The sequence below is a fragment of the Paroedura picta genome, chromosome 1 (assembly GCF_049243985.1).
Source record: "Paroedura picta isolate Pp20150507F chromosome 1, Ppicta_v3.0, whole genome shotgun sequence".
Lineage (NCBI taxonomy): Eukaryota > Metazoa > Chordata > Lepidosauria > Squamata > Gekkonidae > Paroedura > Paroedura picta.
The window spans coordinates 16,838,519-16,861,091 of NC_135369.1; the positions used below are offsets into that span (position 1 = coordinate 16,838,519).

General features: G+C 45.9%; 1 protein-coding gene and 1 long non-coding RNA gene across 4 annotated transcripts; one reads left to right on the forward strand and one right to left on the reverse strand.

Moving 5' to 3' along the window:
- Positions 1 to 750: 750 nt before the first annotated feature.
- On the reverse strand, positions 751 to 7,067 carry LOC143830973 (uncharacterized). The gene is made up of 3 exons (XR_013228632.1): positions 6,725 to 7,067; positions 3,280 to 3,374; positions 751 to 1,243 (listed from the first exon to the last, which is right to left on the reverse strand). It is a non-coding gene; the product is annotated as an uncharacterized LOC143830973 (long non-coding RNA).
- Positions 4,826 to 21,292, forward strand: NAA40 (N-alpha-acetyltransferase 40, NatD catalytic subunit). Of its 3 annotated transcripts, none has more exons than XM_077324185.1 (8): positions 4,826 to 4,844; positions 10,611 to 10,706; positions 13,571 to 13,623; positions 13,859 to 13,954; positions 14,405 to 14,563; positions 15,375 to 15,458; positions 16,061 to 16,138; positions 17,463 to 21,292. In XM_077324185.1, the coding sequence occupies exons 2-8, from the start codon at positions 10,668 to 10,670 to the stop codon at positions 17,602 to 17,604; spliced, it is 651 nt and encodes a 216-aa protein (XP_077180300.1). In that variant the 5' UTR covers positions 4,826 to 4,844; positions 10,611 to 10,667; the 3' UTR covers positions 17,605 to 21,292. The 3 variants fall into 3 exon arrangements, with proteins under 3 accessions (XP_077180300.1, XP_077180303.1, XP_077180293.1); XM_077324178.1 differs by lacking the exon at positions 4,826 to 4,844 and adding an exon at positions 7,216 to 7,427; XM_077324188.1 differs by lacking the exons at positions 4,826 to 4,844; positions 15,375 to 15,458 and adding an exon at positions 7,208 to 7,427.
- The last annotated feature ends 1,281 nt before the right edge of the window (positions 21,293 to 22,573 follow it).

Genomic DNA, 22,573 nt, shown 5'->3' on the forward strand with positions numbered 1-22,573 from the left:
CAGCTCCTGGTCTTGTTTTTATTGACTGGATAGAACTTTTCCATCTTTGGCTGCAGAGCACATAGTCAATCTGATTTCTGTGTTGACCGTCTGGTGATGCCCATGTGTAGAGTCGTCTCTTGGGTTGTTGGAAAAGAGTGTTTGCTATGACCATTGTATTCTCTTGACAAAATTCTACCAGCCTATGCCCTGCTTCATTTTGTACTCCAAGGCCAAACTTGCCTGTTATCCCGGTTATCTTTTGGCTTCCTACTTTAGCATTCCAATCCCCCATGATGATAAGCACATCATTTTTTGGCGTTGCTTCTAGAAGGTGTTGTAGGGCTTCATAGAGCTGATCAACTTCATCCTCTTCAGCAGCAGTGGTTGGGGCATAGACCTGGATCACTGTGATGTTGAATGGTTTGCCTTGGATTCGAACTGAGATCATTCTGTCATTTTGGGGATTGTATCCCAAGACTGCTTTTCCTACTCTCTTATTGATTATGAAGGCTACTCCATTTCTTCTGCGAGATTCTTGTCCACAGTAGTATACCTGATGGTCATCTGAATTAAATTCACCCATTCCTGTCCATTTTAGTTCACCGATTCCTAAAATGTCGATGTTCAGTCTTGTCATTTCTTGTTTGACCATGTCCAGGTTGCCTTGATTCATGGATCTGATGTTCCAGGTTCCTATGGAATAAAAATCTTTACAGCATCGGACTGTCTTTTCGCCACCAGTTACTTCCACAACTGAGCGTCCTTTCGGCTTTGGCCCAGCCGCTTCATTCATTCTGGCGCTACTTGTACTAGCCGTCTGCTCATCCCCAGTAGCATATTGGACACCTTCCGACCTGAGGGGCTCATCTTCCGGCGTCATATCGTTATGCCTATTGGAACTGTCCATAGAGTTTTGATGGCAAAGATACTGGAGTGGTTTGCCATTTCCTTCTCCAGTGGATCACCTTTTGTCAGAGCTCTCAGCTATGACCTGTCCGTCTTGGGTGGCCCTGCACGGCATAGCTCATAGCTTCACTGAACTACGCAAGCCCCCTTGCCACAACAAGGCAGCGATCCTTGAAGGGGGTTCAAAGTGTTACTTTGTCATAATTTTCATCACACTCTCAGATATAAAGTACCTTCATTTTCCAGATGGGGCTTGCCTAAGGCAACCTAGTAGGTTCCAGGCAGAGGTAAGATTGGAACTCAGAACTTCCCGAGTCATAGCTTTACTTCTTCGCTGCTTTACTCTACCAGCTCCCTGTAACAAAGAACAGCAACAAAAATTGAAAGGCTGCACGAGGAGATCTTCCCTGTGGTGGCAATAGGCACAGTGGGTTGTTTGATGCTGCTTCCGCGTATGCATTAGCCCAGTTGCGTGGAAATCTCGTCATTTCACACTTGGATCCCCACACAGATAGGAGCAGATTGGAGCTAGCTGGCCATGATATACTAACTTGGATTGAGGTTCTGAAAGCTTGAAGCTGCTGGGCAATTAATGGGCATTTAATGCAAAAAATAATGGAAAATATCAGATTTGCCACTGAAGAAATATTGGCAATTGAAAACGGGTGATATCTGGAAACCGTTTTGGCAGAAGTCCTGGTGAAATAAATAAAAACCAAGGAAAGAAAGGACATTGTTTGTTTGGACATCTATTTATCGACACTTTACGCCATTGGGATAGGTCTCTCTTCTTCCTTTGTTGTTAACACAAGACCATCCTGTTTTTTTTTATTCTTTATCGTTCTACGCAGAGTGGGCTTGGTCATTTGACAGGTCAAATGTATATGTAGTTCATTGATCCGTTAGTATCATGTACTTTTAAAGCATTCATGTTATTGGAGTGTGTCTGAAAATATTGGGCTGACCTGTAGAGGAAAGACAGCCATCTGCAAAGGGTGCTCTGACTATGGGTTTCTTGCACTGAGTAGGGGGTTGGACTAGATGGTCTATAACAGGTATGACCAAACTGTGGCTCTCCAGATATCCATGGACTACATTTACTTACTTATTATTTAACTTGTTACTCGCTGCTCCCAGCAAGCTGCCTCACAGCAAGTTACAAATAATAAAAATTCCACAATAATAAAACAATTCCCCAAACCCTTTTTCAAGTGGTGAAACACCAAAACCTCATCCCTGATGCTCACCAACCTCCCCTAATGCCTCAGGGGAGAGGTTCATGGAGAGAAGCCTGCTGTCCCGGCTAAGCGCCTGGTGGGAAAGCTCCATTTTACACACCCTGCGGAACTGTGAAAGCTCCATCAGGGTCCTCAGTTCTTCTGGGAGATCATTCCACCAGGGTGGGGCCAGGACCAAAAAGGCCCTGGAAGCCACGCACCTGCAGAGTGCAGAGCCCTGCTGGGGGCATAAGGCAATAGGCAGTCCCTCAGATACGTGGGGCCCAGATTACGGATGGCCTTAAAGGTTAACACCAAACCCTTGAACTTGATCCGGGACATAATTGGCAACCAATGCAGCTGCCTCAGCACCGGCTGGAGTTCCAGTGAGGGCCTGAGCGGCTACATTCTGCACCATCTGCAAATTCCAGGTCAAGGACAAGGGAAGGCCTGTGTAGAGCAAGTTACAGAAATAAATCTTGGAAGTAGCCGTTGCATGGATGACTGCGGCTAGGTGCTCCAGGGACAGATAGAGCACTAGTAGCCTTGCCTGGCGCAGATGGAGAAAGGCCAGCCGGGCTACTCTTGGGTCCTGCACCTCCATTGATGAGGCATCAAGAATCACCCTCAGATCCCTGGTGGAGGGCAAGGTGTTATGTTGTACCCTCGCCAGGCTTGGGTAAGCATGCTTCCTGATCTTGTCCCTTCCTACCCAGCCACAGGACCTCTGTCTGGTATGGGTGGAGCACTGAAGCTTCAAGTATGCCAAGAGCTAGTCTGCTGCAGCCTTTTCTCCTGATGTTGTCTACTGGGTCTGGAATTTAGAGGTTAATGCCTCTGAATGTGGAGGTTCCCCTCAGCCACCATGGCTAGTAGCCACTGGTAGACTTTTCCTCTATGAATCTATTCTTGTGGCCATCACTACATCCTCTGGTAGTGAATTCCACATTTAAATCACATATATAGATATGCCAATTTAATTGGGTTACCTTTTTGTGACCTTGCAATACACCATTTTAAAAAACTATAATCGTCTAATTCACCTTGGAAAGGAAGGTGGTAAGGTATAGTCCAGTCTCATCAGATCTCAGAAGTTACGCGGGATCAGTACTTGGATAGGAGACCACTGATTGCAGAGGAAGGCCATGGTGAACCACCTCTGCTTCTCACTTGCCTTGAAAGCCCTTTGCTGGGGTCACCATCAGTCTGTTGCAACTGAGCAGCACGTATGTATATATAGGGTTCATCTTGGAGACGTAACAAGAAAGGCTGGCAATAAATGAAGTAAATAAATTAACAAATGAGTAAATAAATTTGTGTGTGGTCAAATAATACAAAGTAATTAACTGATGAAATGACAGCTCTAGCACGTGTGACCCAAAATGCTAAAATGTCATTTAACATTACTTAGAGAATGTGACAGTCACAGTCTACAAGGCTGTATAATCATTATAGGCAAAGGAGTATGTCTCTCCAGGGCTGCCAGGAAAATGCAAGCTGCAGGATATAATGTCTGTGATGGGGGAGAAACAGCTTGATGTAGTGGTTAGGAGTGTGGACTTCTAATCTGGGGATCCGGGTTTGATTCTGCACTCCCCAACATGCAACCAGATGGGTGACCTTGGGCTCCCCACAGCACTGATTAAGCTGCTCTGACCCAGCAGTAATATCAGGGCTCTCTCAGCCTCACCCACCTCACAGGGTGTCTGCTTTGGGAGAGGGAAGGCGAATGTAAGCCACTTTGAGACTCCTTTGGGTAGAGAAAAGCGGCATCTAAGAACCAAGTCTTCTTCTTCTTCTCCTTCTTCTGCATAAGAGCTGGCTTATCTGTATCTTTTGGCCATATAAAGGCTCCCCCCCGCCCCCCCATGTGATTCTTGAGATTGGTATTTACTAGGGAAGCCAGCTTCCAAGTGGGACCTGAAGATCCCCCCCCCCCATCCAGACTATAAAGATCTCTTCCCCTGGAGAAAATGGATGCTTTGGAGGGTGGTGGACTCTGTGGCATTACACCCCACCGAGGTACCTATCCTTCTCAGGCTCCATTCCCAGTTTCTAAAGAATCCCGAGCAGTTTCCCAACCTGGATCTGGCAACCCTACCCCTCCATCCTCAGCCAGTGGCCAGGGGGGACCCGGCAACCCAAGTATATTGCCCCTCCCATTTTTAATGCATGTTTATACATTTCAGATGTTTTGTTCCTGTATGATGGGAAACGTTATTTATTATTTGAAGTGATAACTACTACTCCTGGGCCAAGCTGGCTTGGCAGTTTACAACGAAAACCCAATAAAACACAAGTAAAACAACAACAATCTCCTGGCAGCATAAATTCCCACTAAACCCCTTCCAACTCACCTGTCCAGCATGTCTATCCACTGCCTACAAGCCTTGGGAGGCACTCCTCCAGCCCTAGATATTCAGGGCATTCTGAGGAGAGACCCCGATCTTCCACAGCCTTCTGTGCTATACACAGAGAACAAGCTTAAACAGGTCAATTCAGAAGTCAGTCCTAATTTATTCAGTGACTCTTATTCCCAGGAAAAGGCTCTTAGGATGGCAACCATTCCAGCCTTCTGCCCATAATCCTGCGTTGAACAGGGGGTTGGACTAGATGGCCTGTATGGCCCCTTCCAACTCTATGATTCTATGATTCTATGATTCTATGATTCTATGATTCATTGTTGGGTGTTTCTTTTGTTGGGGAAATGGCAGCCATAGATGGAATTTGAAAACCAAGGTACGATCTTGTGTAGTTCTAGATGATGGTGAATAATTTTAAATTTGTATTTATTTATATCATTATATTTATATACCACCCTTCCCTTGTGGCTCAGGGCGGTTTACATATAACACGGGAAACAAGAAGGTAAGTACATTATAATTCAGAGTAATATCTAATGAACCACAGTAGTAGTAACAGTGGTTGCATAATAATTTATAACTGATCTAACATAGCTAACATGGCAACATTAATATATTAACTGTAACCCCAAGTGTTGGTCAGTTCAGGAAGGGGAGGGGGTTCTGGGGGACCCAATACATGGTTGTGGGTGCAATTGATCTCATTCCACAAGGTGGGGGCCGGGACAGAGAAAGCTCTGGCTCTGGTTGAGGTCAGGCATGCTTCTTTGGGGCTAGGGATCACCAGCCAGTTGAAGGTAGTGGAGCATAGAGTTCTTTGTGGGTAAGAAGACAGTGAGGCGGTCCCTCAGGTACACTGGGCCCAGACCGCATATGGCCTTAAAGGTGATTCCCAAGCCCTTAAGCCTGATCTAGGATTCAACTGTTAGCCACTGCAGTTGTTGGAGGGTGGGCTGGATGTGGAACCTCCATGATGTTCCTGTGAGGACTCTGGCTGCTGCATTCTGGACCAGTTGTAGTTTCCAAATCAAGATTAAGGGTTGGGCTGCATAGAGTGAGTTGCAGAAACCTAGCCTAGAGGTGACCATCACATGGATCACTGTAGGTAGGTGTTCCAGGGCATGTCACATACCCATGCTTGTGGGGTATTTATCATTTATATAAAACATTTAAAGATTCCCTTCCACCCAGTTTAATATTCTATATTTTCGGTGCCAGAAGGTGTTTTCTACAGCTGCCATGTATTTGGCTTCATAATGGTTAGGATCTTGGACTGGGACTGGGACTGGGAAGACCTAAGTTCAGATCCTCCTCGACCAAGGCCACCACATGTCAGTCATTCTCTCATTGCATAAAGGGCCTCAAAGAGTTCATGTAATAGGACTACCAGCAATAAGTTAGATTTAGGTGGAAATTTTGAGGGTAGCGCCTGAGAAGGGCAGAATTTGGGGAGGAGAGGGACTTCAATAGAGTATAATGCCATCAAGTCCACCTTCCAAAGCAGCCATTTTATCCAGGTGAATTGCTCTTTGTCGCCTGGAGATCCATTGCAATCCCAGATTTCCAGCCAACAGGAAGATTTTCTTGAAATGATTTAAAGAAACGAGATGGTTCTGGCTGGATGGAAAAAGAATAATTGTTATCACAATTGTTGTTCATTGCCTTTGTGTCCACGTTTTTTTCTGTTGGAGACTAGCAACCCTATGATGTGAGGAGACTGTGCAATTAATAAATAAAATACATTTGAACTGTTCAAGCATTAAAAAAACATTTTCAAAACCTATAATATGAAGTATGCAAATTATCAAACTGGAGAGTTGGGGGCAGAGAGAAATGGTTTCATTTGGCCACAGAAAATGCTTGAAGCCGTCATAAATTCAAATGGACTATTGACCAGTTCCCATAGAGAAGAATAGAATACGGTCCAATTTCACTTGAAGGGAATTTCAGCATCATTTTAGGAGTGTAATTAATTGTAAGTTAAAGAGGCATTAATTCCATAAGGACACCTCAGTCCATTTTCAATGCTTAGGTTATTTTATTATTTATTACATTATTATACCACCCTCCCTTGCAGCTCAGGGCAGTTTAGATGAACTCCAGTCTTTTATCGTGAGTGGCAAACTGCCTGTAATGCGCTGAAAGTACAGTGGCGCATAAAGGTGTCAAATAAATTTTATTTAAGGAATTTAGAATCCATCCTGTCTTTGGGAACTCCAATGGTATGAACACTGGACGCATTCAATAAATGCTAACCAATAATGACCAGGTGGGCTTGTAAGAACGCCTCTTTCAAGAGACTTTCCTTTTGTTTCCATACTCAAGTAAATAATTGAGCGGGTTTTTTGTGTGACGCGCGATTTGAGACACCATGTTGAAGACAGGCTGTTCTTTTCTCCAGTTGTTATAATTTGCCATGCTTATGCAGAGAAAAGAATGCTCAGAGAGAGAAATCTCTAACGGAGGATCTGCCTCACTGAGGCAAAAACCGCCTCCCGCTTCAGGGACCAATCAGCGTCGAAATCCACCTTTAACAACCCCCGGCGCGAGCTCCGCGACCGTTGGAAAGAGCTCTCCCACTACTACGGCGCACGCGCGACCAGTTCCTCGTTTCTTCCCCCCCCCCCTAATTCCCCTCGCCAACCCGCCTTGAAACGCTTCAGCGACCACCCTTTCGGCGCAAGCGCGCCAGAACCTCCGCATCTCTGCCTTCCGCCCTCTTCTTTGCCCAAATTACGTGCTGCGCATGCGTGGGAACACCCCTTTTCACATGGATGTTTCCCACCTCCACGTTGTGCGTCAGGTGCTGCTGGGTTGTCCCGTCCTGCCCCGTTGTTTGGGGCTGTGCGCAGGCGCACTAGGCGTATACCGTCCCCCCCAGTTCTGTTGCCCCCCCCCCGCCACGGATTTCTGAGGAGATTGTGGGGGGGTTGTAACCGCCGCCACCACCATTATGGGAGTAAGTAAGGCCTAGGCTACAGATGGGGGGCATTCAGGGGATGGGGGGCGCGGGGGGACAAATGGGGAAGTAGAAAGTTTTATTTTGGGATGGAAACCAGAAGCCATTTGGAGGAGGGGTATGTTTGGGTTTTATGGGGGTCCTGGGATTAATTTTGGCCTATGGAAAGTCGGGTTAGGAGGGAGAAAGTTGGGGGGGGGCACTTGGGATTGCAGAAGGGGGAAGAGTGTATGGTTTGGAAAGAAAAATATTTGGGGAAAATTGGGGAGAGGGTTCTGAAATAACTTCAGGGATAGGAAGATGGGGGTTGGAGGGAGGTGAGAGAATGTATGGCTTCATTGAGAAGGGAGTTCAGAGTTTCCTAAGGGAGGGAGAAAAAGTGGGGGAACTTCAAGGTGTGTCAGCATTTGGGCCTTAAAGTAATTGTGCAGAGGGGAGTTTGGGGAGGGATTTGCAAGTTTAGGGTGTGGGATTAAAATCTCAGGATAATCTGTGGAGTGCGTCTGGGCGTGGGGATAGCGTGTGGTATTAAAGTTGGTCTGCACAGGTGGGAAAGTTTTGGGTTGGGTTTATGTGTTTGAATTGTTTCCAGGGTTGTTGTTTTTTTCTCGTCCAAGTGGACCCCAAAACTGCAGTAGAAAGTATTCATAATGGAAGGGGATTTTGGATCTGGGGATGGAGGGCTGCAGAGCAAGTATAGGGCCCCTGTGGGGGAAGAAGGGAAGTAATTAGGTCATTTGAGGTTGAGGAAAGGTGAGCATTAGGAATGGTAGGCAATTATGCAAGGAATATATAACAGTTTTTGTCTATTTTTTACTTTGATAATCTTTATAAAATCACAGTTTAAAAAACAACCTTCAATTATCATGCGTGATTCTCATAAAAGGGTTCTCCTTGTATAGCTTCTGATAGGTTCTCCTTAATAATAACATTGTCGCTCCATCTTTATCAACATGCTGAGCTAATTGTGCATGTCCAGCTGTGTGCAACACAAATTGTTTGCTTTTGTGTAGGTGCTGTGTCTTATAAAGTAGGCCTGACTTCTGAATTTACACCTCATTCCTAACTGGAAGTGAGTGACCGTAATTTAGGTATATTTCTGAGTCCACAAAAGGACTTATTTCTGGCCTTTTCTGACCTCTGCACCCCTTTTACATCTAGTGTCGGCACAATAAATCACTTACCGCAGAAGTCCTTAAGTGTGTCAGTAAGACAGGAGGGAAAGGCTTGTGCAGTGTGATTAGATTAGATTAGACACTTTGATAGCAGGGAAATTGGGCAAATGAAAGAAATGAAGCTCCACCCCTAGAGGACTGTTCAGCCTTTGTCTTGTTTAGGGAGTTTATGGTGTGCAAAGAAGCTTTTCCCCCTTTTGGAGCCAGACTAGTTTCACAGCCAAATTGCTGGAACGCTTATGTGCTTAGGGTTAAAAACAAATGACCTTAAATTGGCTGCGATGTGCATTAAGCACTTGTTGCATGCAAAGATTTGGACAGCATAAAAACTCTGTCAGAAATCCTTTTCCTTATTATGGATTCTGAGAAGAAAGTGTAGCTCCTGGTTCTGGGTAAGTGTTCTCCCCCCCACCCCCTATAAATAACCTCCGTTATCAGAAAGCCTTGTATTTTCGGGATGGGGGGAAAGGGGCTGACAGGCTGCCATAGATGAGGGAGAGTTCATGTCAATCAGAAAGCACTTTTGCCCTCTCCTTTAAACCGAAGAACTTTCTTTGTACATGCAAAGTGGCATCTGCAAGGTTTTTCTTTGTCATTTACAGATACCCATTGGGTTCAGGCAAGGAAATACACACACACAGCTGTATGGACACGTCTGTGTGTGTACGCCCTAATGCTCTTTCCCCAGATATATAAGGTGTCTTTGTGACCAGGGAGAGGCAGGCAACCATTCACTTCTGTAGCTGGCAGCCTGGCTGTGTTCCTGCTCTAGTTTTCTCCAGCTAGCCGCAGATTCTCAGCTTGCTTCCCAGCCAGCCACACATTAGAAAGGGGGGGGGGGAGGATGTCCTTATTTGAACTTTAGTGGGAGTGGAAGGGTTGAGTTGAGGTTAAGTGCACGTTTTTTGGCTCAGAACTGCCAGCATTCATTGACTCACCAGCCCGGCAAAATGTTCAGCTCTTTTGTAGCAAGGGTTTTGGTTTTCTTTTCTTAATGGCAATATATTTCCAAGTCAGATTTTGCTTGGTGTGCAGAACAGCAGGTGGGGAGGGGGTGCACTACAGGAAGCTGTTTTCTCTAAGCAGGAGGCTTGGAGTTTTCCCCATTAGAGTTTGGCTCCCTGTCATTTTTGAAGGGCTGCTTGGCAGGGGAGGGATACGCGCATGGATCTCTGACAAGAGCAATATCTGTGTAGGAAAAGTCTAACCATTGGGACGGAGCTAAGTAACCCATGAGCAGGGGTCCCTTGGCATCACCCGGCATTCCTTAGTCACTCTTTCGCCGACTTGCCAAGAATGTGCTGCTTGTGCCTTCATTAGAACGCTCAGCGTAAAGCTGTCATTCATACCACTCCCCTTCCCCCAGACTTCCAAGCTTTACTTGGTTTAGCTGGTAGATGAACGGAGCTTTTATTGAATGGTGGAAACAGACTTAATCTGTAGAACTGTCAGGAAGGAAGGGCACACCTGCTTTTTATTTGGATTATTGCTCTGTGGCAGTAACAGGGAAGAGCTACCCTGTGTATGAATTTGCATCAACTTAAGTTTTCATGCCGGCATAATGAAGGGATGGTTCACAATACCTCCTGACGTAGAGCTTCTGCCATTACAGAACTCTTATTACGATTTATTATTCTTTGCTTCATTTATACCAGGGGTAGTCAACCCATGGTCCTCCAGATGTTCATGGACTACAATTCCCATGAGCCCCTGCCAGCAAATGCTGGCAGGGGCTCATGGGAATTGTAGTCCATGGACATCTGGAGGACCACAGGTTGACTACCCCTGATTTATACCCTGCCTTTCTCCGCAGTGGGGAGCTCAAAGCCGTTTACATCATTCTCCTCTCCTCCGTCTGAATCCCACAGTGCAATGTGGCTCTTAAAGAGGGATGTGGAAAGTGTAGTCTTTGAGTGAGGAAGCCACACTTGCGTGGTCAAGCATTTAGGTGGAGCTTAAGTGAGCCAGGAGGTGTTCTGCTGTTAAGGTTTCAACCTTCTCGTTTCAGAGGAAGTCCAGTAAAGGAAAAGAGAAGAAACAGAAACGACTGGAGGAGCGGGCAGCCATGGATGCTGTCTGTGCCAAGGTGGAAGCTGCCAACAAAGTGAGCCCCATTTCTGCTCTTGTTTCTTGGCACGGGTGGTGTAGATCAGGGGTAGTCAACCTGTGGTCCTCCAGATGTTCATGGACTACAATTCCCATGAGCCCCTGCCAGCGTTTGCTGGCAGGGGCTCATGGGAATTGTAGTCCATGAACATCTGGAGGACCACGGGTTGACTACCCCTGGTGTAGATGGACCAGGGAGACATGATATAAAGCCTTATCCAGCTGCGAAGCTCCCTGGGAGACCCAGGGCCAGTCCCAATGGCTTGGCCCAACCTTTCTCACAGGGTTCATGTCAGGATAATTTTAAAAAATAGGTGGTAGGTGGGGAAGAATTGTTAACACTGCTCTGCCTGCCTGAAAAAAGAACAGGCTAAAAATACTCTTACCTTTGTGGACTTCCTGGTGGCATCTGACTAGCCTCTGCTGGAATCAGAGCCATTGCTCTGATCTAGTGTGGCTACTATTATGTCCTAACATATAATAAATTCATCTCGCCCTAGCCTTAACAGTGACTGTTATTCAGCAGCTAAGAACAAGAAGAAAATGTAATAACCTGGAGCAGGCTCTCAGAATGCCTGCATGATGCCCCTTCTCTGTCTTCAAATTCATCCTCAACAAGTTTTGGTAGAACCTCTTAGTCCACATCCTCTACCCAAATTAAGCCCGTGTATGTGGAATAAGTGCATTGTCTTGCCTTGTTTAGCTTCCTGTCCATAGATCGTCTCCCTCTTTTTAAGGTTGTAAGCTCCTCGGGGCAGGAACCTGGCAATTTGTGTTTTGTAAAAACCACATGCTAGTAGGTGGTAAAGGTAAAGGTATCCCCTGTGCAAGCACCGAGTCATGCCTGACCCTTGGGGTGATGCCCTCCAGCATTTTCATGGCAGACTCAATACTGGGTGGCTTGGCAGTGCCTTCCCCAGTCATTACCGTTCATCCTCCAGTAAGCTGGGTACTCATTTTACCCACCTCGGAAGGATGGAAGGCTGAGTCAACTTTGAGCCGGCTGCTGGAATCAAACTCCCAGCTTCATGGGCAGACAGCTTCAGACAGCATGTCGCTGCCTTACCACTCTGCGCCACAAGAGGCTCTTAGTAGGTGGTACTGAATAATAAACTGAAATTGTTCTTTGTTGTGTAGTGTTCTAATCAATGAACCTCCCTAAAACTTTGTCAGTTATGGAGGTTTCTTGTTGGGGTAGACAGAATTTTTAATCTAGACTGTCTTCTTCCTTAGGTCAACTTTTTGACCATTGGGAAACCCCTGCAACATTCTTCAGGCTTCAAAAAACCCTAGAAGTGATATAACCATGCAGACTATGATTGGGAAGCATAGCTGTATATGCACAGACCCCTCTACTTCCCACCTTCTCCAGGCCCATCATTGGCCACTTTGGGGGAGAGGACAACATTACCATATATTATCATATCACCCAATAACTATTTAATATATTTAAAAATATGTATAAAAAATTAACTCCCACCCATTTCAGGAAACCCAGGGCCATCAAGAAACCCCGGGGTTTCACAAAACCCTGGTTGAGAAAGCCTGGGTTAGAGTTTTGACATTTTGCCATATCAAACTGAGAAACAGGGTCCCTAGAACATGAGGCAGATTCTTGCTTTAGTGCGCTGGGGAAATACATGGATATAAGCTGGATATGAAGGGGTGGCAGAAAGCAAACTCCAGAGTTATGTATCCTTTATTCTTATCAGCTAAACAGGAGGGAAAGTATCACTCAACTCTTGTGAGACTTCACTGTTTGATTCCTCAAAGTCGTGTTTGGCTTGCCTCAAGTGAACTGTCCCCTCCCTCCAGGAATGGTCATTATAACCAAGAAAACTAGTTATTTGGAATCAGCGTCTCAGTTTATTAGAGCAGCCTTGCTGGATCAGACCAATTGTCCATCTAGTCCAGCATTCTATCACATACAGTGGCCAGCCAGTTTCTCTGGATCCAACAGTATAAAGGCCAAGGCCATCCCCTGGTGCTTCCTGCTGTCACTGGGATTCCAAAATCTACTGCCTCTGAATGAGGAGGTTCTCTTCAATCACCATTGTCACTGATGGGCCTCTCCTCCATGAATCTGTCTAATCCCCTTATACAGCCATCTATGCATGTGGCCGTTGGCAACAAATTTCACATTCTAATTACTTGTGTAAAGGAGTTCCTTTTGCCCTGCATCTGTTGTCCTTGGGTTCTAGGGTTTCAGGGGAGGAAGAAAGGCTTAAAGGTTCTCTTTTGTCAACTCTGTCTACCCTATGCATAATTTTATCAACCTCCATCATGTCTCCATTGCCAAAATCTTTATCACATCTAACACAACAGTAGACCTGTTCAAAACGTTTTACAGTTGCACCTGCCTAGAATGGTCTGCTTAGTGCCTCTTACCTTCCCCACCCCCCAAATATTTTCAGTTCTCATATTTTAAAGGTAAAGGTATCCCCTGTGCAAGCACCGAGTCATGTCTGACCCTTGGGGTGATGCCCTCCAGCGTTTTCATGGCAGACTCAATACAGGGTGGCCTTGCCAGTGCCTTCCCCAGTCATTACCGTTTACCCCCCAGCAAGCTGGGTACTCATTTTACCGACCTTGGAAGGCTGAGTCAACCTTGAGCCGGCTGCTGGGATTGAACTCCCAGCCTCATGGGCGGAGCTTCAGACAGCATGTCTGCTGCCTTACCACTCTGCGCCACAAGAGGCTCTTCTCATATTTATGATGGGCTAAAAGAGACAAGCTTTTTCTCAAATTGTTTTAGGAAACAGAAGAGGGGGAAGCACAATACCTTTAGACGTTCCTGACCACTCTGTTCTTATCAGGGAGCTCTGTAGACATCAGCCTCTCAGTTACCCTTTTTTCCTGTAGCTGGTTGACCCCTTGGAAGCCTTCCCTGTGTTCAAGAAATACGACAGAAATGGGTGAGTAAAATCTCTATGCTCTTTTTGGTTTAGGACAGCCTGCTGGTCCCAGTACTCAAACCAATAGCATTGCATTTGACATTTGCAATGGTTTCCTTGTGACCCGTAAGCCCCTCTCCTCTCCCTGCACGCCATAAAATTTGTCCCTGAAGTCTCCTGATGGGGGACTCGAGGGGGTTAGCCACAAATCCTAGTCCTGCGCCCTTCCCACATTATCATTCTGGTCTCTTCACAGGTTAAATGTCTCCATTGAATGTAAACGAGTATCCAGCTTGGACCCAGCCACGCTTGACTGGGCTTTTGAACTGACCAAGACAAACATGCAGACATTGTAAGGCCTGGGGAAAATGCCTGATGGGGCAGGGAGCGGGATGCAGTCCGGAACATTCACCTGCAGGTGTTGGGATGGGCAGGAGCAGGTAGTGTAGGTTGTCGCCATTGGGGATTTCTTCCCTTCAGGTCGTCTCCTCGTTTTCTTTCTCCTTTTTCTCCTTGTTCTCCTCCCCCTCCACCAATAAGTTTGAAGAGTTTCTTTCAGAATTAGTTAGGGCAAAGGAAGGGAATGCAATGAGTAGGCAGGAGTTGGCCACTGTTCTCCCATTGCAGCACAAATGAAATCTGTGAGACATCTGCAGTAGCCTCTAGTCCTTCACACAGCTGTGTTTCCATTTGTTTCGGTCAGGTTTCAACCCCAAAGTCAGTGTTTATGGTTTCCAGGAAGCTGCCTTTTCCCTAAGAAGTTGGCGCTTCACTCCTCTCCTCCCTTTTTCCTCCTCTGAAGGTATGAGCAGAGCGAGTGGGGTTGGAAAGATCGGGAGAAACGGGATGAGATGACAGATGACCGAGCGTGGTATCTCATTGCGCTGGAAGACGGCTCAGTCCCCGTGGCTTTCTCACATTTTCGCTTCGACGTGGAGTGTGGAGAAGAGATCCTCTATTGGTAAGTTGGCCTACTCAGAATGCTTCCCAGTACCTTGTGGGCAGGGGGACAGAATTGTCGCAGGGTTCCTAAATTCCTACAGTCAGAGAAACTCAGTTTGGGGGATGAAATAAATGATAGAAGTTTGGTTCATTCCTAGAGACAATGGGAGGATTAATAAATTAATCATGGGTAGCATTTATATCCCATTGTTTTAGTGTTTGAGGCTCTTCACGTGGAATTGAGTGTACTGTTGTGATTAAGAGAACAAGCTGGGTTCTTCCTCTGCTCTTCCACAGAATGTTTATGGTGCTAAACCATATGGTTATGGTGAGCAGTGATATCAGGGCTCTCTCAGCCTCACCTACCTCACAGGGTGTCTGTTGTAGGGAGAGGAATGGGAAGGCGATTGTAAGCCGCTTTGAGCCTCCTTCGGGTAGGGAAAAGCGGCATATAAGAACAACTCTTCTTCTTCTAATAGTAACCTACTTTGCAAGGCTGTTGTAAAGATTATGAGAAGGTAATGTTTTATGAAGTGCTTCGCTTTCAGTGGTTACTGTATAAATGCGCACTTATTTAATGTTATATATATCAGCATTCCTTACAACAAACATGTAAGCTAGGTCAGTTGAGTACTCGAAAGCTCACGCCTTGAATACATCTTTGTTGGTCTTAAAAAATGCCATTGGATTTTTGTTATCCTAATTTTGTAAGAGACTAGTTGGCTTTTGAATGAGAAAAACTGCCATCTCTTTGCACTGAATTGAAAAATGTACGGACGTTCTAAAGCTGTAGGGAACAGCGTTCATGGTGTCCCCACTTCTCTTGCTAGTTACGAAGTGCAGCTGGAAAGCAAAGTGAGAAGGAAAGGTCTGGGCAAATTTCTCATACAGATACTGCAGCTCGTGGCAAACAGGTAAAGGTGTCCCTTAGCATGTGAGGGTGCGATTTTGAGCATGCCTACCTGGAACAGATTCCGTAGGTATCAATCAGTGGGTCTCTTGCATCGAGTAAAATGTGATACCTCTGAAGGAATAACAATGTGAACTCCATAAGCAGAGACGGGGGTGGGGGGAACCCTTCTTTGTGGGTTTATGCAGTCAGGAAATCAGATTCCGCATATTTTTCAAAGTAAAAAATCTCATATAGGCTGGGGCAGACTATTTGTGTTACTTAATCACCTTCACATTCAGTATGGAGGGTGGAAAACAGGAGGTGGAATAAAACCCAAGCAGTCAGTGTATTACCGTACTCAGCAGAGACATAATTTAAAGAGCATATCCCTTCCAGAAGCAATTTACAAAAATTTGGTACAAGAGGAAGAGGTATCTTGTGGGACCAAGGAGGCAGGGATATCAACCGCTTGAATAGCCCAGACTTTCCCAGCTAGGAATGCCCCTAAATACTTAGAGCTTGCAGTTCAGGGACTGGCTTTATTTAGCTTCCCCCCCCCCTCCTTCTGAACATCATTCTTTGAACTGACTGTGGTGCCTCTGTTTTTTTGTTTTCTTTTTCCAGCACACAAATGAAGAAAGTAATGTTAACAGTATTTAAACACAATCATGGGGCGTATCAGTTCTTCCGAGAAGCTTTACAGTAAGGAAACAGCTTGATTTTTTTTTCTGATGTGGAAACGCATTGGGGTGAGAAAGCAGTTTTGTAAACGCAGAGCTGTTTCTCCAGTGTTCTGGGTTCCAGCAAAATAATAATAATAAGAGTTGGTTCTTATATGCCGCTTTTCCCTACCCAAAGGAGGCTCAAAGCGGCTTACAGTCACTTTCCCTTCCTTTCCCCACAACAGACACCCTGTGAGGTGGGTGAGGCCGAGAGAGCCCTGATATCACTGCTCGGTCAGAACAGCTTTATCACTGCTGTGACTGGCCCAAGGTCACCCAGCTGGCTGCATGTGGGGGAGCACAGAATCGAACCTGGCATGCCAGATTAGAAGTCCACACTCCTAACCATTACACCAAACTGGCTCTCTAACAGCGTTGGCGAGAATATCATCAAAGGTGGGTTGGGAGAGGATCATCTAGTCAAGTGATGAACCATCCCCAACTCATTGACTGAGTGCCATGTCAAGGAGTGGCTCTGTCCTGATGAGCCGCTGCTTGAAATTCCTGATTTTCAACCAGCATTCCCTGGTGAAATATACGAAGATCGAGGAGGCAATGGCCCTGTGCCTTTCCCCAACTTCTGAGCATCCACAGCTAGTCTCCTGGTGTGAAGGGACAGACAGCAGAGCTCCCATGGGGTTTGGCTTTCAGCTCTGGCCCTTGTCTTTTTAGGGACTATTCCATTACAGGTAGGGGGAGGGCAAAGGGAAGCCTCTCAAGGAGGACAACATTGTATCCTGAGATCACTTTGGGAGCAAGGCCTCGATAGCAGAGGCTACGACCTCATTCTTCTTCAAAAGGTTTATCCGTGCGCATCCACTTCAGGCTGTAGGTGGGGGGGGTGGGGTTACAGATGACATGCTGCTGGATGTTTCAAAAAAAATCCATGAACCTGAATAACTAGCATCCTAGGACTGAGAGATTCTTGGCTTCCCTTTGCTCTGGCCTTGCTGATTTTCTACCTGCTTTCCCCAGGTGCAGGTTCGATGGCTTCAGGCCACATGCAGACTGGATCCTGTGGTCCAGAAGCATGCCCATTTCTGCTGCACAGCCCTACGAACAGGGGGGGCCAGCCCAGGTGTTTCTGCAGCACCCTGACCTGCCTGTCCCCACTCATGCACGCCCTCTCCTTGTATGCAGGCTGTGGATTAGATTGCAGTTCTTCATGAATGGAATGAAGTGTTGTGTCTACACATTACACTGTTCACACAAGCAGAGTCCCATGAATTTCTAGCATACATACTGTGCCGGACGATGGTCTCTGCATGCACGGTTTGCTCCCCTCTTCTCTTCTTATTCTGCAGGTTCGAAATAGATGACACTTCACCCAGCATGTCTGGCTGCTGCGGGGATGACTGCTCCTACGAAATCCTCAGCCGAAGAACGAAATTTGGCGAGAGCCAACATACTCACCCGGGCAGCCACTGTGGAGGATGTTGCCACTGAGATCGTCCTCTGATCCATGTCTCCAAAAGAACCCGGTTCTTCCCATAAACCTGCCCCTCTCTCTCTCTTCGTTTCCCGCCCCCTCCCACCTGATCTCACCATTGATATCTCTTGCTCTCCTCCCACCCCGCCCCACCCCTGGAGCCGTGATAAAGGACTCTTGCATTCTGAACCCCAGGATGAAAGATCTTCCTCCGTACTGGAGGGTCTGGAAACTAAAGTCATGCCTAACTCTCAGGCCTAGCCCCAGATCTCACCTGTGGCCTAGAACTGAGTGTTCATATTTCTGCAGTAGAAAAATAGTTGCCACTTAGAAAGTGAGCATTAGGATTAATTTACTCTCCAAGCTTAAGAGGAAGAATTGGCTTTTCACGCGTTTTACAAGTCCATTCCTGTAGAAGGGCCAAATGTGTGAACTTTGCATGGAATGTGCGCCTCTCTCCCTTGATCGTAGCAAAGTTTGACGACTGTTTCTCTGCAGAACCGTAAATGTGTAGTAAAACGGCTGTATCTCTCTTTAGAAAGCATTTGGAGAATACCGGTTTTCCATTCTGTCGGTTTGACGCCAGTTCTCGGAAAAAAAGGTGCTTTGTAGAAGTCTGGAACCAGTTCATACTTGATATACTGGCTCCATAAGATGACTTCTGTAGGCGTTTTCCCGGGATGCTTGAGATAAAGCCTTGAGCCAAATGGATCTCTTGCACCCATTTCTTCTAAATTCCTGAATCTGGATTCCTAGTTTGATTCAGTTCGAGTAGATGCATAGACACCTCCCTCTGTGGTCCTCAAACTTGTGGTCCTCAAAAGTCCGGCTCGAAGGACCCGTGCGAGATTGCAGGTGACGAACAGCTCGCTTTTGTTTAGGAAAAGAGGAAAAAGCATTTATGAGTTTTGTGTCTGTGATGGTTAGTTGTAAGATCTTCTCCAAAGTCTCAGCTCCTTTTTGCTATCTGGGTGAATTTAAGACCCATCCCTGGACTAGGCTTTTCCCTGTCTTCTTAACCCCGCCCCCCAGTGGGAAGGATGTGGCTTCCTAGTAGAACCACAGTTTAATTCCTCGCTTGGAACCCTGTTGGCTTGCTGCAGCATTGGCAGCCAGTGGCTTTCTTCCCCGTGGTTTATGGAGTTATGATGAGTTACAGCGACCCACCAGGGCCACCCTCGCCAAGGCATAACAATCTACTGCAGCTACAACCTCAGGGCCTCCTTTCTATCTCAGGGTCTTGGCCCTTCCTGCTGAAGTGTGGGTCGGGGAAATCTATTCTCCCAGTCTGGTCTCTTGTTTGCCACTTTTTGTGGGGAGAGGTTTTTAAAATGTGAGCTAGCCAGTGCACCCACCCAGTTATGCACTTTGGGGGATATTTTAAGAGCCTCTTATGTTTTGAATCATGGCCTTCTGGATGAGTTCCATCTTGAGAATGGCTGTGATTGTCTCAGTTCACACGAGATCCCCACAAGGTCAGACTTGTCATGCAGGTCTAGGGCTAAAGGGCTAGCCTACAGGTCTCATGGATGGCTTTTAGCAGGGCCAGCCAGCTTCTTGGGGGCAGGAATATCATGGCAGGTTCTACAGTGCTTGGGGGCCAGATAGCTTCTTTCATTCCCCCCCTTCCCACCTATTCACCGAAGTAGTTACCCTCTTTGGTACTCCAGATATCATTCAGGAAGGAGAGTGTCTGCGTAATGGAAACAAGCTGGGAATAATTTTCCTACCACCTTACCCTTCCAGGTTCCTCTCCCTTAAGAAAGGAGAACCTGGCCTGTTTTCAGCTGAATGAAGCTTTGGGGGTAAGTCTAGCTTGCTGAAAGCAAAACATGTGAGAGACACAGGTTGTTTTCAGACAAAGAGGCATCTTTTTGTTTCCACCTTGGTGAAACAAGAGGATACCCTGAAGGACTGGGGCCAGCCCTTTGTGTCTCAGTGGAAGGGCATCCCATAAGGTAAGAAGTTCAGCATGGCCCTTCAAGCCCTGTGCCAGACCGTCAGGGCAAGGCATGGCACAATGCCTTGCCGTCTCCACTTCCTGCCTTTTGGGGAAAGGACAGGGCAGCCAGTAGAGGGGAAGAGTTTCTGACCATCTCCATGTCTTACCACATCTGAGCTCTCTTGCTGCTACCAGCGTTGTCCCATCACAGATTCATCCCTCCTCAGTTCTTTGGAGGCAGGTCTTGGGTGTTCTTCTGGCTCATGCAGGAACTTCGAAAATGAGCAATAAGACATGGGAGGGGGATTTCAGCCAAGAACAAACCAGGTAACCAAACAGATTGGGGTTTGGGGAGAAAACCCCACTATAGAAAATATCATTGTCAATTACCAGAAAAAGCTAATGTTACTCAAATGGTAAATATTACAAAAAGAGGGCATCAAAACCCATCCGTTTGGGTTACATATATTGGGGTTCGCCATTAGTACCTTCCCCTAGTGTACCAAAGCGTTTTTCGTAAAATTGCACTTATTGCTCGGGGATGTCACAGACTTCCAAGCTTCTTGACTGTGACCAAGTACAGTTAAGCACAGGTAAACCCAAAACATTTTTCAATGTGCGTGGTAAAAATTTAAACTACCGAAGGGAACCTCATGACCAAAACGCATTTGGTTTACATGTATTTTGTGTTGTTAACTCCATCATAGAAAGGATGCTTGGAAGTCTGTGACATTCCCATGTGCAATTTTACTTTTAAAAGGTTTTTGTAGATTAGGGGACGATGCTTTACCTATTGATAGATTTTGATGACCAGCTAATACGGTTTTCGCTTTTTCGGACTTGACAGGATTTCAACCTTCTGGGTGACCTTGCATGCAGGAACAGTCCTGCTTTTGCCGTCCTAGCAGCAAGAAACATGGAGGCCCAATCTGCCTCTTTGCTCTCAGTTCGGTTTTCCCAAGATATGAGCTTGCTCAAACAGCTTGTAGGGGCATGCTTCCCAATGCAAGGCCGTGCCTTTCCAGGAACTATCCAGACCTCACACAGCAGCCTAAAACTGGTTGGGAAAATTGCAACAGACACAACTAAAACATGAATGATTCCATGCCCCGCCCCACCCCCACCAATAAGATTCCCATTCATTTTCTTCTCGCTACCGTTCCTTCTCTTGCTTCCAAGCAATGGGAATTTCCTTGGTTGCTCGTTGAATACATCATGGTTTTTTTTTTAAAGGGGAAGCCTTCCAAGACCACTATAAAACACACACATACGAGGGAATTATTCTTCCTTGAGTTTGTGTGTTGGAAATATCGAGAACGGTTTCCAAAATTTCCAAATCTGAAGTTTTTTGACCTGTGGGTAAATGAGGAGCTCGCCAAATAAATTGTTTCCCCCTCCCCTTAATCTTTCTGATGTAGCAGTTTGCTATATTGTGCTTCCTGTCCACCTCATTGCCCACCAATAAGTATCAAGGGAAGATGGATGAGACTGACTCGCTTGTATTTCTTACTTTCTCCTTCCTCCCCTCCCCCCGCAAAGAACATTGGGCGTGTTTAATACTTTTTTTAAAGCTACAATAATTCTGTACTGTATACTTTTTTTGTGTGTCTGATACATACTTTGGGGTTTTTTTGTTCTTCCACTTCTTCAGTTTTTAGAAGAAATCTTGAGCTAATTTCTTAGCAAATATTTTCACAGGAATCAAAAGGGAAAGAGTGGACTTCTTTTTTTTATTTGTTAATAAACCTTTTGTTCAATCTTTAGACGGCTCTCAGTGTGTGTGGAGTGTTGCTGTCTTGAGTCTTGCATGACTGCCCACTCATCTGGGTGACAGTGGCCAGTATCCTGGGCTCTGATTCTTACAACTTCTTAATAATCACTTTGATGAATAAGGTAATGAAATAGTGGGCTATGTCAGGCTTATGTATTTGAAATATTAGCCACCTTTCTACCTTATTGGGATTCAAGGTGGTTTACTATGCAAAAGCAATAAAGCACAGAAGCCACAAAATAAAATTAACATTTTAAAACTGCCAGTGGACTCAAAATTAAGCAGGTGTTTTGAATATAATATAATTTTGAATACAGCTGCTTCCTGAAAATTAAGAGTGGGATGCCAGGCAAAATTCCTTGGAGAGGTTCCGTAATCATGGGGCTGCCACTAAAATGGCCCATGTGTGTGTGTATATACTTATCCATTGTTCTCTTTAATATTTGTGAAACAGACCTGGGGGTGGAGAGTGTCCTGGCTGTCCGAGATGGAATAGGGCCAATCAGGGTGTGGCCAGCTTTGCCCTTCCTCTCCAGCTCCCACCTTCCTTTCCTAGCCACTTTGCTCTCAGACGCCTGAGAGAGACACAGAGAGCCCTGCCAAATCGCAAACGACCCCTGATTACTTCCTATGGCTCCTGCTGAGAGAGAGAGAGCTGCGCCTGCTGGTGTTCCCTGGGTCCTAGCACCCATTGCATTCCTGGTTGCAATGGGCTTTTTTGCTAGCATATATATAAAGAGATCAGCTACTTGGATTAAGAGACCCTCACCCTGCTAGTTTAGTTCCTGGACAGGAACATATGGGAGATGACGACTCTAGATACTCCAATTCCAAGCCATTGTAGGGCTTTAAAGATCAAAATCAACGCCTTGAACTAGTATAAAATTGGCATATTTCCCGGGGGTGCTGAAAGCAGATTGTGAACAAAAAAGGGAAAGGGGTGTTGGTCAAAGAGACAGTCTCCTATTTTGTTGAGAGAATTAACTTGGAGACAGAGCAAAAGCTGGGTAACTGATTCTCCACCTATGCATACAAGGATTTTTCCCTTAAGAGTTTCCTCAAACCTTGCAGATATTCAACTGGAAACGTTTTTATTCAAAAGAGAAAGAATCATAGAATCATAGAGTTGGGAGGGGCCATACAGGCCATCTGGTCCAACCCCCTGCTCAATGCAGGATCAACCCAAAGCATCCTAAAGAATAAAGCAAAATGCACACAATAAACATGTATACAAAAGCTAACTAAAACACAGGAAAAAAGGGGCAAGCAGGGG

Coding starts and splice junctions, on each gene's coding strand:
- NAA40 (XM_077324178.1), top strand. Junction 10,707..13,570: donor AGGTGGAAGCTGCCAACAAA/GTGAGCCCCATT, acceptor TTTTTCCTGTAG/CTGGTTGACCCCTTGGAAGC. Junction 14,564..15,374: donor GGAGAAGAGATCCTCTATTG/GTAAGTTGGCCT, acceptor TTCTCTTGCTAG/TTACGAAGTGCAGCTGGAAA.